General features: G+C 36.4%; 1 protein-coding gene across 2 annotated transcripts in view; it reads left to right on the forward strand.

Annotated features, from left to right (window-relative positions):
• The window catches only part of ATP2C1 (ATPase, Ca++ transporting, type 2C, member 1), a 126,824-nt gene extending 111,527 nt beyond the window's left edge, over positions 1-15,297 (forward strand). The window contains exons 20-27 of one of the 2 annotated variants that reach the window (XM_010834971.1): positions 5,580-5,630; positions 6,519-6,685; positions 7,861-7,929; positions 8,600-8,716; positions 9,513-9,660; positions 10,189-10,284; positions 11,499-11,640; positions 13,165-15,297. In XM_010834971.1, coding sequence (XP_010833273.1) covers positions 5,580-5,630; positions 6,519-6,685; positions 7,861-7,929; positions 8,600-8,716; positions 9,513-9,660; positions 10,189-10,284; positions 11,499-11,640; positions 13,165-13,295 — 921 coding nt within the window. In that variant the 3' untranslated portion in view covers positions 13,296-15,297. The remainder of the gene's footprint in view (positions 1-5,579; positions 5,631-6,518; positions 6,686-7,860; positions 7,930-8,599; positions 8,717-9,512; positions 9,661-10,188; positions 10,285-11,498; positions 11,641-13,164) is intronic. The other variant, XM_010834970.1, reaches the window with a different exon arrangement.
• Positions 15,298-17,653: the final 2,356 nt, after the last annotated feature.

Genomic DNA, 17,653 nt, shown 5'->3' on the forward strand with positions numbered 1-17,653 from the left:
AAGCCACTTCAGTCGTGTCTGACTTTGTGCAACCCCATAGACGTCAGCCCACCAGGCTCCCCCGCCCCTGGGATTCTCCAGGCAAGAACACTGGAGTGGGTTGCCATTTCCTTCTCCAATGCATGCAAGTGAAAAGTGAAAGTGAAGTCACTCAGTTGTGTCCGACTCTTGGCCATCCCATGGACTGCAGCCTACCAGGCTCCTCCGTCCATGGGATTTTCTAGGCAAGAGTACTGGAGTGGGGTGCCATTGCCTTCTCCAATTGTTGAAAAGACAGTGCTTTTTTTCATTGAAATGCCTTTTTAGAACATCTGGAAGCAGTATGGATGTGTGTGTCTTCTCCTGATAGTTTTTCCCTACATTTATTTCTAAAAGAAGAAATCCTGTATTAAGTTCCCTGAGGGTATTGAGACAGAATGTACATTAGCAAATATATATGAAATCTGCGATTAATTAAACATTTTCCCATTAGATCTTTGTTTAGCCTTTTCCCAGAGATGCTAACAAGTAGTGACATCAGACAGACTGGAAGTTTCATTTTATTTGCTTTCTTCAGTTCACTGTCTGGCTTTCTGATAAAAATGCTAATGAACTCTGAAAACCAACCTGAAGGCAGTTAGAGAAGGAAGAAAGGCAGGCAGAGAAGTAAGTTATAAATTGCATTATTAGCATGACAAATTACATCATTGGTCATTTCCAAATAAGAGTTTTTTTGCATCAGTTGTGGCAGATGCTCTGATGTTATTCCAAAGAGAGGAGCTCATGAATTGCTTAGAGTCGTCCTATTCCGTAAATACCAGAGCTTCTTTCAGGTTTATCATGTCTCTTCTTCCAGTACTATCAATGAATTATTTCAGTCGTTTCAGCTGAGCTGAGCTGGACTTCTCCCCATGACCTCCTATGCCCTCAACCCTCCTTGGCCTTTTTCCCCATTTTTATTGTGTGTTCATGTAACTCTTAAGTCTTGGTCTTAGGCTTTTACTTTAGAGAAATTTGAAAAGCTTTTCATTTATTAGTGTTAGAAGCAAAACAAAACTTTTTGTAAATGGCCAGCTCAGTGAGGTTTTACCGCATGTACTAAAATCATATTAATTGACTATTTTCCTTTATAAAAGGGTTTTTGGCACTCCTCTTCTATAATTCAATCACACATTCCCAATCCTGTAACATTTCTCTGTCCTTTTGACCTAGGACAATTAAAAAATAGTATGGAAATGGAATTTCCATATGGGAATTCTCCATGTTTTTTATTTATGATTTCCTGAGTGTGTTTGCTATTGGTAAAAATGGACATTCTCTTTTCTCGTTTGTTTTTTATAGCACTGCCTCCATTTGTATTTTTACTAATTAACCAGGTCCCTATAATAAAATCCCAGTTTGTGTACTATTTAATTTTTGGTACGTTGTCAATACTTATTTCAACACATCAGGTATTTTTTAATCTATACTGGAAGATTTGGAGACCTTTGGGACATTATTTTAATGCCAAGAATAATATTTCTTTCATTAGCCTCTCCTATTTGTATTTACCTACTTTCTTCTCTTTATAACTTCATTTCTGTTAATGTTGATCAAAAGAATTGTGAGTACAGACTACAAATATGACACTGAGAGACAGATCCATGAGAAGAGAAAAACCCTTTTGTGGGTTCCTTTGAAAGTACACAGCCTTTCTCCATTTCCCTCCACAATATTCCCTGCACTTTCCGCTGACAGAGTTCTGCTTCTTTCCTGTTGTCCTTGTGCTGGTCTACTGTGCTCATTCTGATTTGCCCTTCCTGCTCCTATACTAAGTGATTGTATTCTGTGCTTATTCACCCCCTTTTAGGTAGAGAAACAGAAATAAAGATTAAAAAGATTATAATAGAGGAATTTCAGTTACCCCCCAGTTCAGTCCTAGCTCTGTGATAAGTAGTTGAGTTTTTACTCACTTCTAGTTTCTTTTTAATACCTAATTTCTTCAGGCCATAATTTTGTGTCACTAAATTTCAGTGTTTTTACTCAACCAAAAAGATTGATGTGCTAATCTTGGTGCTTTAAGGAGACTTTACTCTGTGCAGCATTATATTCCGTGGAAGTCTTCAGCTTTGTATTAGAGATCTGCTTAGTCTCAAAGAAGCTGCTTTTGTTTTTGATTTGCCATCAGAGCTTTGAAATGCTGAAATATCTGTATCAAGTGATAGGTGTACTGGATGCATGCCAAAGTAACTTGTGACTATACAAAAGAAGTATGTTTTCAGCCCAACAGTTGATCTGTTATCCTCACTGCCATTGTTAGTGATAACCTGTAGTGGCTGTGAAGGGGTGATTTGAATGTTTTGAATGATTTGCTGTGAAACAAAGGCAAATTTTTACTCTGTATGACCTGTTTGTAATTAGTAATTAGCCTTTTATTTAAAAATTCTGTAAAATCTGTAGTCTTTGCTAAATGCTCTTGTACTCCGTTCTGTGTGCTACATGATTAAATTTTTGCAATAATGTAGAATTTTCAGTTAGAAGGTAACTGGTACATTTTAAATACATATGCAGCCAAGTCCTTTTTATTTTATTAAAAAATTGTTTTTAATTGAAGTGTAGTTGATTTGCAGTGTTGTGTTAGTTTCAGGTGTACGGCAGAGTGATTCATTTTATACGTGTGTGTGTGTGTGTAAGATTCTTTTCCCTTATAGGTTATTAGAAAATACTGAGTATAGTTCCCTGTGCTGTAGGAGTAGGTCCTTGTTTATCTGTTTTGTATATAGCAGTGTGTATATGTTACTCCCAAACTCCTAATTTACTCTCCTTCCCTTTTCCAGGTGGCACTAGTGGTAGAGAACTCACCTGCCCAATGCAGGAGACACAAGGAATGTGGGTTTGATCCCTGGGTTGGGACGATCCACTGGAGGAGGAAATGGCAACCCACTCCAGTATTCTTGCCTGGAAAATCCCATGGACAGAGGAGCCTGGTGGGCTACAGTCCATGGGGTCACAAAGAGTTGGACACGACTGAGCACATACACATCAGCACCCTTCCCCTTTGGTAACAAGTTTATTTTTTATGTTGTTGGGTCTGTTTCTGTTTTGCATATAAGTTCTTTTTATATAAGTTCATTTGTATCATTTTTTTGTTTTAGATTCCACATGTAAGCAATATAATGTGATACTTTGTCGAGCTTACTTCACTTAGTAGGAGCATCTCTAGGTCCATTCATTTTGCTGCAGATGGTATTATTTCATTCTTTTTTATGACTGAGTGACTGAGTATTCCTTTGTGTGTGTGTGTGTGTGTGTGTGAATATATATATATATATGCACTCATTCATGTCTGACTCTTTGCAACCTCTTGGACTGTAGCCCGCCAGGCTCCTCTGTTCATGGGATTTTATAGGTGAGAATACTGGAGTGGATTGCTGTTTACTTCTCCAGGAATCTTCCTGACCTAGGGATCAAACACATGTCTCTTGCATTGGCAGGTGGATTCTTTACCACTACACCACCTGGGAAGCCCCATATGTGTATATATGTGTATGTGTGTGTGTATGTGTGTGTGTGTGTGTGTGTGTGTGTGTGTGTATATATATATATACACACACACATATATATATATACACACATACCCCAAGTGGCACATATTTATATATACTATATCTTCTTTATCCATTCAACTATTGATGGACATTTAGGTTGATTCCATATTTTGGCTATTACTAACAGTGCTGCAGAGTATTAGGGTACAGTTGCCCAGGAGTGGGATTAAAGGATCATATGTTAGCTCTGTTTGGTTTTTTAGGGAACTTTCATACTGTTCTCCATAGTGGCTGTATCAGTTTACATTCCCACCAGCAGTGTAGGGAGGGTTCTCTTTTTTCCACACCTTTTCCATCATTTATTATTTGTAGACCTTTTAGTAATGGCCATTCTGACTGGGTGTGAGACCTCATGGTAGTTTTTATTTGCATTTTTCTAATAATTAGCAATGTTGAGCATCTTTTCATGTGCTTTTTGACCATCTGTGTGTATGCTGCTAAGTCACTTCAGTCGTGTCCGACTCTGTGTGACCCCATAGACGGCAGCCCACCAGGCTTCCCCGTCCCTGGGATTCTCCAGGCAAGAACACTGGCATGGGTTGCCATTTCCTTCTCCAATGCATGAAAGTGAAAAGTCAAAGTGAAGTCGCTCAGTCTTGTCTGACTCTTCGTGACCCCATGGACTGCAGCCTACCAGGCTCCTCCGTCCATGGGATTTTCCAGGCAGGAGTACTGGAGTGGGGTGCCATTGCCTTCTCCAATCGGTGTCTATAGTACTTTTTAAGCACTAAAGAATTTCCAAATGGATTTTGAATCTTTTTAAAGGAAGAATGCTTTCCACATGTGTTATGTGGTTCATGGTACCTAGAGGATATAAGGGTAATCAATAATGTGATAGTATAGTTAACCCCTGAGAAAGTTTTAGATCTTTATCCTAAGATTCAGTCACTTATTCATTCATTTCACACTTGTTTATTGAGCACTGGAGGGCCAGATCTCTGCCTCATGGAGCTTTTAGTCTTAAGATAAGTAGATGTATATATTATGTTGCTGGTGGGAATTGTGGAAGCTTTCTCCTGACTCCTGCTTGCTTTGAAGTAGGAAATGAGGTTGTTAACTGAGAGTGGGGCTAGGAAAGGGATACATTGGAAGCATGAGGAGGGAAAGCTAGTGTAGACCTGTCCTCTGGGAGAGTAGGAAAGAGAATGGTGAGTCCTGTAGGTGTTAAGTCACCTGGCTTGGGTGTGTTGGAAAGAGTGATGGGGAGGCAGTGGTTAAATATCCTTGTGAACCATGGCAGGTAGCCCCCAGAGCAGCACTGACCACAGGTAAGATTTGTCACTGAAGAAGGGAATGGAAGACGCCTACCCATCTCCTGTCCTCATAGTGCTGTTGGGGAGGACTGGGGAACAGCCCATGTCTTGTGGATAAGCAAGTTAGAGCAGTGTGGGAGGGAGTGGGGGTACAGGTGATTTGTGGATGACTAGCTGGGGCACAGCTGTGAGCATTTTAGGAGACCAGGAAGTGGCATGAGGAAAAGGGATTAAATATATTCTTTGGAGAGAGAAGATCATATAAGCAAGTGGAGACACAAAGGAAGACCGCCTAATGACTCAAACTAAGTAGAACAGCATAGCAGTCACTTCATACTGTTTAACAGAAAAAAGGGCTCAACAGACATTGAGAAGCAGCTGTTCTTTAAATCTCATGAAGACAGAAGAAGGGAAAAGGCTGTATTAGTTGAGTGTCAGTGTTGAGGAAACATGCAAGAGAGCTTTTCCTTTCTCTGTTTCTGCAATGTTTCAAGATAAAGCTATTTTCTTTTCAGAGCTTAAACATGGGTGGGATAAACTGGGTGAATTGTTTAGATTGTGTATTTCCTTTAGTACCTAAAGTTTGAAATGGCCCTGTCGAATGAGTGTCCTAACAAGTGTATGGTATTTTCTTGAGTTTGATCTCTATGGCAAAACAGTGCAAATTGGTAATTTAAAAAATATTCTTAGTTATACATACATAGGATATTCTGATAATTCTTAATGTTTAAGAATTTTAGTGTATCTTGTGTTTTAACAGGTTGCAGTATTTTACAGAGCTAGCCCAAGGCACAAGATGAAAATTATCAAGGTGGGTCTTTAAGAATCACATTGTTTCATCTCTGTATCCAAAATGCTTCTGTCTGTCTGCATTACTACTGGGAGTTTTCTTAGAGTACTAAAGTCAGAAGTGTTGTGAAGCAAACCAAGTGCTTTTTAAAGCCTGAGATGGAAACAGTAACAGAATTTCGTTAGCAAAGGAAGATGTAGAAGAAAACTTTAAGGAAATAGCTGCAAATATAGTCTTCTTTTAACATTTGAATAGTGTAAGTCTGTTCTGATAGGAGTCTACAGCCAGATCATTCCAGTGTGAATAGGAATCATTACTATAAATACAAAAAGAAAAAAATGTTTTGAGATTGTGAACAATTTTAAAGAGCTATGATATTTATATTAGTCAAATATATACAAAGCAGCTGACATGGTATCCATCAATTCATCGGCTTATTAATCACAACAGTGCTGCGTTGTAGTAAGGTAAGGGTTTCTCAGCCTTGGCACCGTGACACTTGTGGGCCGGATAATTCTTCATTGCAAGAGACTGTCCTGTGTATTTTAGGGTTAGCAGCACCCTTGGCGCCTGTCCTCTAGATGCCAGTAGTGTCCACAAAGTCATGACACTCAAAAATGGCTCCAGACATTGCCAGGTGTGCCCTGAGAACCACTGTGTAATTGACTCTACGTCAGGCTTTACACACAGAGTTCTCACACATGGGAATATTAATGGCAGCTTTTTCTAAGCTTTATCCTAAGACCTCTGTATACTGAAGTTTTTTTTTGGAAGAGTGATGGTATATGTTATTTCCAGTCTTTGATTATGTGGGAAAGAAAAAGGGAGGATTTGTATACCTCCTTATCTGTGTGAAAGCAACATTCTAATCAGAACGCCTCCCTCCCACTTCACCCCTCCTACCCCCAGTCTCTGCAGAAGAATGGGTCAGTTGTGGCCATGACAGGAGATGGAGTAAATGATGCAGTTGCTCTGAAGGCTGCAGACATTGGAGTTGCGATGGGTCAGACTGGCACAGATGTTTGCAAAGAGGCAGCTGACATGATCCTGGTGGATGATGATTTCCAAACCATCATGTAAGTTTTCCTTCACTGAATGCACATCAGAGAGTTTCTTCCTATCCTTTTCTGCACCTCATTTGCAGAAAAGTGTTTAGCAATTTTAGGTGCTGGATGAGCTAAACTATTTTACTAAACTAAGCAATCTCGTTTTGTGTCCTAGTGTGTAGTTTTGGGGGAAATTATTTGTATGGAATGGACATAAAAAAATGGCAGGGCTATTCATTTAAGAAATATTACTGAGTACCAGCCAAGTTTCACATTTCCTTGCCACTAGCGTGGTGGTATAGCAGTGAACTTTCATGTGGGTTTATTCAAGTTAAATTCAGGCTCTCAGGAATAAGCATGTGACTGGCTTTATGACAAAGATTATAAATAAAGATCCCATCCATATCTGTTTCCTCATGTTAGGAATTCTTCATGTTGCCAATGATGCAGTTTATTTGAATAGATTTGTTTCATCTATAGTTTCTAATTGATTTAAGATTCTTCCATAATAACCTGCTGGTGTCATTAACCCATGTGGCCTCAAGTGGAACATGTGGGCCCTCAGGACCCAGAATTGCAAGGTTCTTCTAAGGATAGAAGATACTTAATTTCCATTCTTAGAATTGTATAAAAATCTCAGAAGATAGGATAGTTTGTTTATAAAATACATGTTTTCCTAGACTGAGCAAAATGAATGAGAGGATTTTCATGAATCTTTGTAAAATATATTCTTTTTATAATTCTGGTACAACATATATCTAATTGTATCTAGGAATAACAGATGAGTTAACATTGCCACTTAATTTCTGACCTGCATTAACTTAACCCCTTACCATACATACATCTGTACCTTTAAGAAAAATAAACTTAGGAGGGGTAAAGATCATTATTTTAGTATTATAAATGTATATTATTGTCTTGTATAGAAACACAGTATGTGATTTTAATGTTGACATGTCTTTTAAGAATAAAAATTATTGTGTTATGAAATTAGTTCAGGTACAGTAGGAGGCTTGACTTTAATGCCTTGCCAGATAGTGTTTCTGTATTTTTTTCTAGTTTTAATTATGTTAAGTAAAATTGTTTTATTAATGTATGGGTTTTATCAGTTGGGAACTTGTTTTCAAAATTAGTTCCACAGTATTGCTGTATCCTTATTTTTTTGTGATTATATTTTCTCACCTAATTTTATTTCTAACTTTCAGGTCTGCAATTGAAGAGGGTAAAGGGATTTATAATAACATTAAAAATTTTGTTAGATTCCAGCTGAGCACGTAAGTTTGTAAGAAATTGTGACAAACTTGTGGGTCTTACAGATAAATTATTCAAAAAGTAGAATTGAAACAAAAGCCTATAAGCTTCTGGCTCTGATTCTCATATGTAAGTTTTCCATTGTGAAAACTGGATTCTATCCTAAAACTAAACATGGCATGATAATTATAATTACTAAATATAGTAAATATAAAGCTAAATATTATTACTTGTGTATATCATCATCAAAATATATTAATTGTTGTGGCTTATTTAATACCTTCTGAAGTAACTAAGAAAGGGGTGTCAAATTTTAATTTTTCTTCTTGGTATCTTTTTCCAAAAGCAGAAGGGCTTTTATTGTAGTCTATTACAAAACACAGTTATAAAAATATCATTGAAACTCTTAACTGTTATCTGAACTCAGTTAAAAAAATCTTCCTCTTTGTTGTTGTTATCTAAACACTTTGCAAATCCTTTATTAAATTGCTGTGGATCATAAGGGCTAACTCTTTAGATCATAAGGGCTAAATAGTCACACTAATGAAGCAGTAGCTTACTTGGAAATATAGGCTTCCTTTAAAAGAACAGTAGTAACATGAGAGTTTTAAATGATAAGAAAGTGATTTCATAAAATTAGCAAGAATTATACAATGTTGATACATTTTTAAAAATAACTCTTTCTTTCGATAGGAGTATAGCAGCATTAACTTTAATCTCACTGGCTACATTAATGAACTTTCCCAATCCTCTCAATGCCATGCAGATTTTGTGGATCAATATTATTATGGATGGACCTCCAGCTCAGAGGTAAGAATTTCCTCATTTGTAAACTAGAAGGACAAGGATAGCCTTATATCCTGATAGTTAAGCTCCAAGACTTCATTCCCAGTAGCATTGGAAATCTCTGCAGCATCATGTTTGTTTTAAGTTGTGTGATGTGAGCGTATCATTTACTCTTCTGGGATGCTCATTCATGCATTAGGATCTGAGCTTTTACACTGAGATCAGAGCAGGGAACAGGTATAGTCCCTGTCCTTTAAGTAAGCTGTTTGTTTCTTGGACTAGAATGTAATGGAGAAATCTCTCTCTGGCTTTAGTGCTATTACCAAGGTTCCACCATCATTCTTAGAGACTTTGGGAAAGTACTGAAGGACTACTTCAATATTGCAGTATTGAGCATCTAATGGTTTCTTTTATAATAACGGGGCCCTAGACACAGCTTTCTTAACAAAGTAATTAATATGTATCAATGTATAACAAATTATCCTAGTTGAAACTTCCTTGCATGAAAGATATTTCAAAATCCAGTTGGTTAGTCATGTATTTCAGGCCATATTTGAAATAAGTTATATAAATGAAATGGGGCAGTTTTTTGAAATTTGATTATCAGGCCCCTACCAAACTGTGGCAAATAAACAGCAAAGAGTGATAAAATTTATGGTTATTTTTGAGTTATCATAGCCAAGGTTTTCTTCATAATTCAACATTTTGTTTCCATAAGAAGGGATTTAGTTTCTGGGATAATTGAGGCCAATGAACTTGTGAAAGTAATAAATCCAAATTTTACTTAAAACTTTAATTCACTTTTCTGTTTGTTTTGAAGCCTTGGAGTAGAACCAGTGGATAAAGATGTCATTCGTAAACCTCCACGCAACTGGAAAGACAGCATTTTGACCAAAAACCTGATACTTAAAATACTTGTTTCCTCAATAATCATTGTTTGTGGGACTTTGTTTGTCTTCTGGCGGGAGGTATACTCACTGGATAAGCTGTTTTATTATATGCATTCTGTATGACAGGATTCCATTATTTTTGTATATTAAACAGAAGGCTGGAAGTTAGGATAACCTTCAAAAATAGAATAAAACATTTAAAAATAGTTTGATTTCAGTATTTATAGGTTAATAGAATTCCTGATTCATATTTTAGAATTATTTAAATATGCAGAGAAATATCAAATACAATAAAAATGAACATGAATATTTGGGAAGAAGTTAGAAAATCTGAGCCTTTAGTATAGCTATTTTAATGTCATTAAAAAAGAAAGTTGTTTTAATATCCAGTTTACAGTTTGGGAGAAGACTTTTTTCTTTATGTAGACTACAGCTATTCTTTAGGTGACTTATTTAAAGGGTGTATGGGAAATTTAAGTTGCTTATATGTCTTATATCTTAGACTAAAGCTTTTTTAAGAGAAAGAAAATATTAGCCCTTTTAAAGCATGTAGTATTTGTCCATTAAATTCAGCCAACTGAAAATCTTTTTCTCCTTACGCAACAGCTGCGAGACAATGTGATAACACCTCGGGACACAACAATGACTTTCACGTGCTTTGTGTTTTTTGACATGTTCAATGCACTGAGTTCCAGATCTCAGGTACGCTTGAGTGATTGTAGCTGGCTAATTCAATTGGGTAGAGTTCTCTCTGTAAGTGGGCAAGGTTTTAGCTTTGCTTGCTTTTGTAGCCTTGGTTACAGGTCCAGATATAGCCTTCCTACAGACATGTGTTCTAACAGGGATGGGAGATTTGGGGAAATAGGCCTTAACTTTGGCCAGAAGATTAAAGTAAATCACAGATGTCATCACCTGATTTTTCCTCTCATTTTCATATTATCTGTAGCTATGTGATAGGTTCAAGTTAACATTATCTGAGCATAGGACAAAGTTCATAGCTACTGTTAAGATGGTGTACTTTCTTCTCATTATAGAAGAAAGTATTGTTAGACATACAGGAGCAGTTTTGTGCATATTAACATTTTCTTACTATCTCCATTAGTGTGTCAAAACTTAGGACATTTAAAATTTTCTTTTTTTCCCATGCTGTATCTTAAGGTGGATGGTCTTCTCTTGATTGAAGTGCTTTGATAGAAATTAGTGGGCTAGAACCTAATGATACTTTTTCAGAGCATGTTGTTCTTGGAAACTAGTTATATTTGCCGCCTGATTGTTCAATTTTAGAGCACCTTAGGCATCCTTAACTATTTATTACCATTCGCCATGCTTGAACTTTCCAAGTACAATGCATTGTCATTAATTTAGACTAATTTTTAAAGAAGCTATAGTATTTGGTTTTTGTTCTATGAAAGGCATTTTTACTTTTTCAGTATACATGTAACTAAGTCTAATCTTCAAGAAAGTTTCTTAGATTATGTACCTTAATGAAATGATTTAGAAAATAATCATATACAAAAAGGTTTGTTATGCTCTGGAAAGCTAAAGGAAGTTTCTTTCTGTGGCCTTTATTTTTTAATAAAATCAGTTTGGTTTTTTTTTTTTTGGCTGTGCCGTGTGGCATGTGGGATTTTTAGTTCCCCAACAAGGGATCAAACCCAGGACCCCTGCATTGGGAGCATAGAGTCTTAACCATGGGGCAGCCAGAAAAGACCTAGTATCACTTTTAAAGAAAGTCCTTGATAAAGAAAAGCTGCTTTAAAATTTACCCTACTCCGTGTGAATTATTCCAAAATATAATTAAGAGATTTCATGTACTAGTATTGTAGAATTCAGTCCAGCTTACTAAAAACTAGAGGTGAATATTATAGTAAAGAAGTTGTTTCTGGTAATAACTGAACTCTCTGCTCTGCCAACAGACCAAATCTGTGTTTGAGATTGGACTCTGCAGTAATAAAATGTTTTGCTATGCAGTTCTTGGATCCATCATGGGACAGTTATTAGTTATTTACTTTCCTCCACTTCAGAAAGTTTTTCAGACTGAGAGCCTAAGTATACTGGGTAAAAGAAATGTTATGTTTTATAATTTATATATTATAAATGAGTTGTAAATATTTTCTAATGTATTTGTCCTAAGAAAACTTCTTTTAAAAAGTGAAGTAAGTGGCTTGCTTTGAAAAATATGTGTGCTGTTTGTATTTGGAATCACATTTAGGAGAGTCACTCTTCCAAATCTGGTTTTAAACTTTTCTGGTAATTTTTTTCTTGTTAATTTTTTATAGGTTATCACTTGTCAAAATCATATTTGGTGATTCTGAAAGACAGAGTAATTGTAGTTGATAACTTTTTAATTTTGTTTGAAGAAAAAACTAGATTTAAGCTCACTAAAAACTAGATGGCTTGTCTTTAAAATTACCCTTTTGGTTGTTAAGCTAACATTTTCCTCTTTGCACGTCTTATTTTATGAAATAACAGCCCTAAAAACAGAGTTTTACTAAGTTGATGTGGAAAGTGAAAGTGACTGAGTCGTGTACGACTCTTTGCGACCCCATGGACTGTGTCTATGGAATTCTCTAGCCAGAATACTGGAGTGGGTAGCCTTTCCCTTCTCCAGGGGATCTTCCCAAGCCAGGGATGGAACCCAGGTCTCCCGCATTGTGGGTGGATTTTTTTTTTTTTTTTTTTTTTGTGGGTGGATTATTAACCAGCTGAGAGCCACAAAGGAAGCCCAAGAATACTGGAGTAACCTATCCCTTCTCCAGCGGATCTTCCTGACCCAGGAATTGAACTGGGGTCTCCTGCATTGCAGGTGGATTCTTTACCAACTGAGCTGTCAGAGAAGCCTGATGTGGAATACAGACATTATTTTTTCATACACTCTGCATGAAATGTATCATTGTATAGTACATTTAAAGGTTAATCTTCCTGTGTAAATGTGAGGATGGATGCATTTTATGATAATGCTAGTTCTCACTCTTGGGTTTTTAAAGTTAATTTGGATATTTTTGATCACTATTTTTTGCTGTAAGTTAATCTTAATGTTGAACTAGTTTAATTTCAGGATTTTAATTTCATACTCATATTCTTTCCTCTTTAAAAAAAAATGCAGTTTTAAGAAGACATGTGAGATTTTTTGAAGCAGTAAATAAGAATGAGATAGTGTGAACACCATTGTAAAGACATGGTCTTTTAACAGTAACTTGCAAGTGGAATAGATGCAGATTTCAGTCAAGGTATTTCCCACTGCTTGAACAGCCTTTAAAAAACAGAAAACTCCTCTTGGTTGTGTTGCTGTTGAAGTTTGTGATTCTCAGGTTATTATTCAGGGAAAGCAGTCAGAGGACTTGTTCTCTGGGTTCTAGTTCTCTGGTGCTGCTTGTCCTTGCTGTGTGACTTTGGGTAAGTCATTTGGTGCATTTGAGCTTTACTTTCCTTATTTTTAAACTGAGGCTAATTGTGGCTACTCAAGGAATGGTTGAGAAGTAATGTATTTTAAAAGCTGTGGTAAAATGCTAAAAAAACATAAGCTATTAACCTCTGAAATTATAAGTTCAAAGAATTGTAAAACTCTGTTTTTTCTTGCAGATTTACTGTTTCTTCTGGGTCTCACCTCGTCAGTGTGCATAGTGGCAGAAATTATCAAGAAGGTTGAAAGGAGCAGAGAGAAGATCCAGAAGCCTGTTAGCTCGACATCGTCGTCTTTTCTTGAAGTATGATGCATATTGCATTCTTTTATTTGCAAACTAGGAATTGCAGTCTGAGGATCATTTAGAAGGGCAAGTTCAAGAGGATAAAATGAAGATTTGAGAACTTTTGAACTTTCTATTGACTAAAAATGAGTGTTAAAGACTTGAGACTTTAACCTGCTGACAGTCCCAAATGAAATTATGCAACTTTGGTAACATTTTCCTTGATTTAAATTGGCTTTTGCAACTGAATGGAACTTCATAAAGTGTATGGGCAGTTATTTAATTAAAAAAAAAAAAAGGTAAAACCTGAACCACCTTCTGCACTTAAAGAGGTCTAACAGTTCAAATACACTATCTATTCTAGATAGATATGATTTTTTTTTAATTTTTAAATATTGTACTATTTATGGTGGTGGGGCTTTCTTACTAATACACAAATAAATTTAATTATTTCAAAGGCATTCTGTTTGGTTTAGGAAGTTAATTCCCAGGAGTGCCATATTTCAGCTACTGTATGTCCTTTTCCCTGCAGTGTAAGCAGTTCAGCTACCTTGTTATCATTTTTGTATCTCATGTTTTTTGCACAGGATGTGACCACTGTCAGATCACTGTTCTTTTCTTTCTTTTTGTGATTGAAAAGCCTATACTGCAATTTGAAGTAAATGTTTGCTTTTCTTTGTAAGTGTAAATGGTTGCCTTTTTTCTTCCTTTTTTTATTTTTGGTATGAGTCTTTGGTCTAGCAAAATTAATAAATACAGAGCTGTTGAGTGGCTTTCTAGGTAGGGTAGCTAGGTAGGGTAGTAATTAACATTTAGTCATGGAGTCAAAAATATTTAAGACTGTTTGAGCTGAAACTGATAGCAGATTTATATTAACTTGTTATGCCTTTTTTTAGAGTTAATGTAAATACATATTTTGTCAAGTATCATCTTGATGAAGTCACCTCCTAAATATAAATCCAAGTACCTCACCTGAATATCTGAATTGTATTATTTTCAGTGTCTTTTTATGTGTACTTTAAAGAATCTTTTTTTAGAAAGTATAGAGTGGTAAACTTCAAGAATTGAAAAGCCCCAAACTTAACAGACAGTTTATGGACCAGAGTGTAAGCGGAAGATTCTGTGCTGACCTTGGTCTCTGTGAATCTGCAGCTTTGGGGCCTAGGTGGTGCACAGCCCAGAGTCTGTCCCTCTCCTCCTCCCACCAGTATCTTCTGTCTTCTTTCTGCTTTACTGGGCAAGCTAAAGAAATAGATGGATTTGCTCTTGGAATGCCATCAGTTTTTGTAATAGCTGGATGGGGTGTAGGTAATTTGTTTTGAGTGTGTGGCAAATTTGGGCCAGAAATTCAGAATTAGAAATACATTTTCTGTTGAGTATTTCTCTCTGAAACAGAAACGGGTCTCAACTTCTTACATGTTTAATTCTTCCTAAAGTTTACTGAATTTTGTATTTTATAATTATACTTTCCAGTTTTTATCTCCAATATTAAACTGCACTGTTAGCACCACAGTACTTTTGTTAACGATAGGAAAGATACCTGTTCTGTGAGTCTGTGCGGATATAACTGAAACAATTTAGTATAAGGACCTGAGATGTCTGCAGTTGATTCTGCTTTACTCTTTAAGGCTTGATAGTCAAATGTACATGGAAGCCATTGTCTAATCAACTTTTTCTTTAGTGATGGTGATGTTTCATATCTAAATTTTGTAATAAGTTTTCTTCTCTGTTACAAAGACTTCAAATACGTATTAAGTGCACGTCAATCTTTTGCTTTGCATTTTAGGTTCATATGAAATAAATGTGCCTATTCTGATATTTAAGATTTTAAACCTCCCCCCAGAATGATTTATTTTCAAAAGTTAAGGTTCTTCCAGTTGGGACTGTTAATGTTAAAATCATATGGATGTTGAAGATACAGAAATTACACAGTACTCATAGTACACTGAATCTGTGATTTAAAAAGAAGTGAAATGTATAGTACAGATATCATCTGTATAACAGATTTCCCACAGTAAAACAACAAATTAGAGTTCGTCTCTGTGTGTATTTCATATAGTATATTACTGACTTAGCATGGATAATCCAAATGCACTAGTATCTAAATTTTTAATTTTTCCCCATTTCCTGACCCTAAGACTTGCTAGATGTAGCCCCTAACAATACTAACTTGATTTTTCCATGTTAGACTACCTCATGAAGTTTTCTGTCCTCAAAGTGATTAAATGTCAGGGAAAAAAAGGAACTTTAATTCACCAACGAGGTAGACAGTCCTCAAATGATTCAAATCGACTGCAGAGGAACAAGACTTAGCATGTTCTCTCAGATTTGTGCTGAGCACTGCATGACCCGGAGATGAAACTGTGAAACTAAACAACCTCCCCCTCAGAACACAGGCTTCTTTTAATAGCAGTAACTTCACTGACAAGAATAAAACACATTTTTATATCTCATACCCTAGCAAGGCATATCTGTTACACTGACAGTCTTTCTGAGTCATTGCACATTTTGATCTCTTTCATGTAGTACCTAAGTAAAGTATGGCCAGAACACTGGCCATACTCACAACAGATTCTCAGTGACTAGACCTGGTTTGGTGGCAAACAATAAATATAAGATCTAAGAACCTCAGTTAACTTTACCTTGCTTTCTGCCTCTGTCACTTGGCAATTTGTGTGCATTTTATTTCTACATATGAACTAACCTGAACTTAGATGGATGAATTGACTGTCATTTGAGAAAACTTTTCTTTAGAACTTAGATGTACTAGGAATAGAAAGGTGGTAGCATCTGTGCCCTTCAAGAGTTCATGGAACAGGTTAGCTGAGGATATAACGTTAACAGGCTGTCTGATGAAAGTTCGTAGTGGTATTTGCATATTTATTTTGGAAATACACATACATTAAAAATGAATACAGTGCATTTTACTGAAAGGTTCCATTGACATTGACTTTTGGAAATCTTTGAAATGCCTTTTTAGAGTAAGCTGCGACCCAAATAGTAGCTGCTCTGCATACTAAAACATGGTGTGGATAAATGTTAATCCTAACTGGTATATGGGTAGACAGATTATCCTGATAATTAAGCTCCCTTGAGCTCAGTTAGTACTTGGAATGACTATGAACTCTTGTTGGGTTTAGGGGTTTGGTTTTCAGAGTTGGTTATTATTAATAATGGATCTTGGTTAACCAGTCCTTGATATTAATGTAGGTATAATAGTCTTCAAATAGTTTGGTAGGTTTCTCAGTCTTAACTTGGAGACGAAAGTGAAATACATTAAATACAGTGGTTAAGTGCTGCCTCAAGTGCTGCAGTAGCGAAAGGAGAGAAATACCTTCATTGGAAGATGTGATCAAGGAAATTTCCTAGAACTAGTGGCATCTGAATCACACCGTAAGTTGAGAAACTCCAGTCAAGGACAGCAGGATGTGGCAACCAAAAGGCATAACCTCTGCAGAGTGTTGGTGGAGTCTGGAAGGGACAGGTGAAAATCACAGGAGTTTAGGGCTATGGCAAGGCCTCGCCTAATTTGAGGGCAGGACAGATAGGCTGGAGCCTCATGAAGGAGGTGGAGGAGAAGAATCTGAATTACAGCCTGCTGGAAGATTTCAAGAGTGTGGAGTTGGGGGTTTTGTCTTGTAACATGCTGAGGGGAGTTCAGAGGGTAAAGATAAAACAGAGAGACTGATTAGAGAACTGTAGGCGCTTAAGGGTTAGAGGGACCAACTTAGATGTGGCAATTAGTATGGAGAGGAGAACATGGAATTTCTGCCTTCTAAGAGCATTTGACATGACCCGATAGGAGGACAAGAAGATACTACATCTTCTAGCTTTTTGGCTTGGGTATTAGAGTGTTGGGAAAATTTCCAGAGCTGAGCAGCTTTTAGTGGGACACAGGTTGATTTCAAGTGTGAAGTTTGTGATGTTCTTTTTCATATTAGATGAGGTTTCTAGCCTGGGATGAATTAAAACCATGGCTGACTAATTATAGGTAATAGGAAAATAATTTCTTCTTACACACATTGATTTTATACATATATATATGTATGTATGTATATATAAGTAAAATTATTTCATTCCAATCCTAAAGAAAGGAAAAGTCAAAGAGTGTTCAAACTACCACACAGTTGCACTTATCTCACACATTAGCAAAATAATGCTCAATATTCTCCAAGCTAGGCTTCAAAGTATGTGAACGGAGAATTTCCAGATGTTCAAGCTGGATTTAGAAAAGGCAGAGCAATCAGGGATCAAATTGCTAACATTCGTTGGATCATAGAAAAAGCAAGAGAATTTCAGAAAAACATCTGCTTCATTGACTATGCTAAAGCCTTTGACTTTGTAGAACACAACAAACTGTGGAAAATTCTTCAAGAGATGGAAAC

The sequence above is a fragment of the Bison bison genome, unplaced genomic scaffold, assembly GCF_000754665.1.
Source record: "Bison bison bison isolate TAMUID 2011002044 unplaced genomic scaffold, Bison_UMD1.0 scf7180017864037, whole genome shotgun sequence".
Classification (NCBI taxonomy): domain Eukaryota; kingdom Metazoa; phylum Chordata; class Mammalia; order Artiodactyla; family Bovidae; genus Bison; species Bison bison.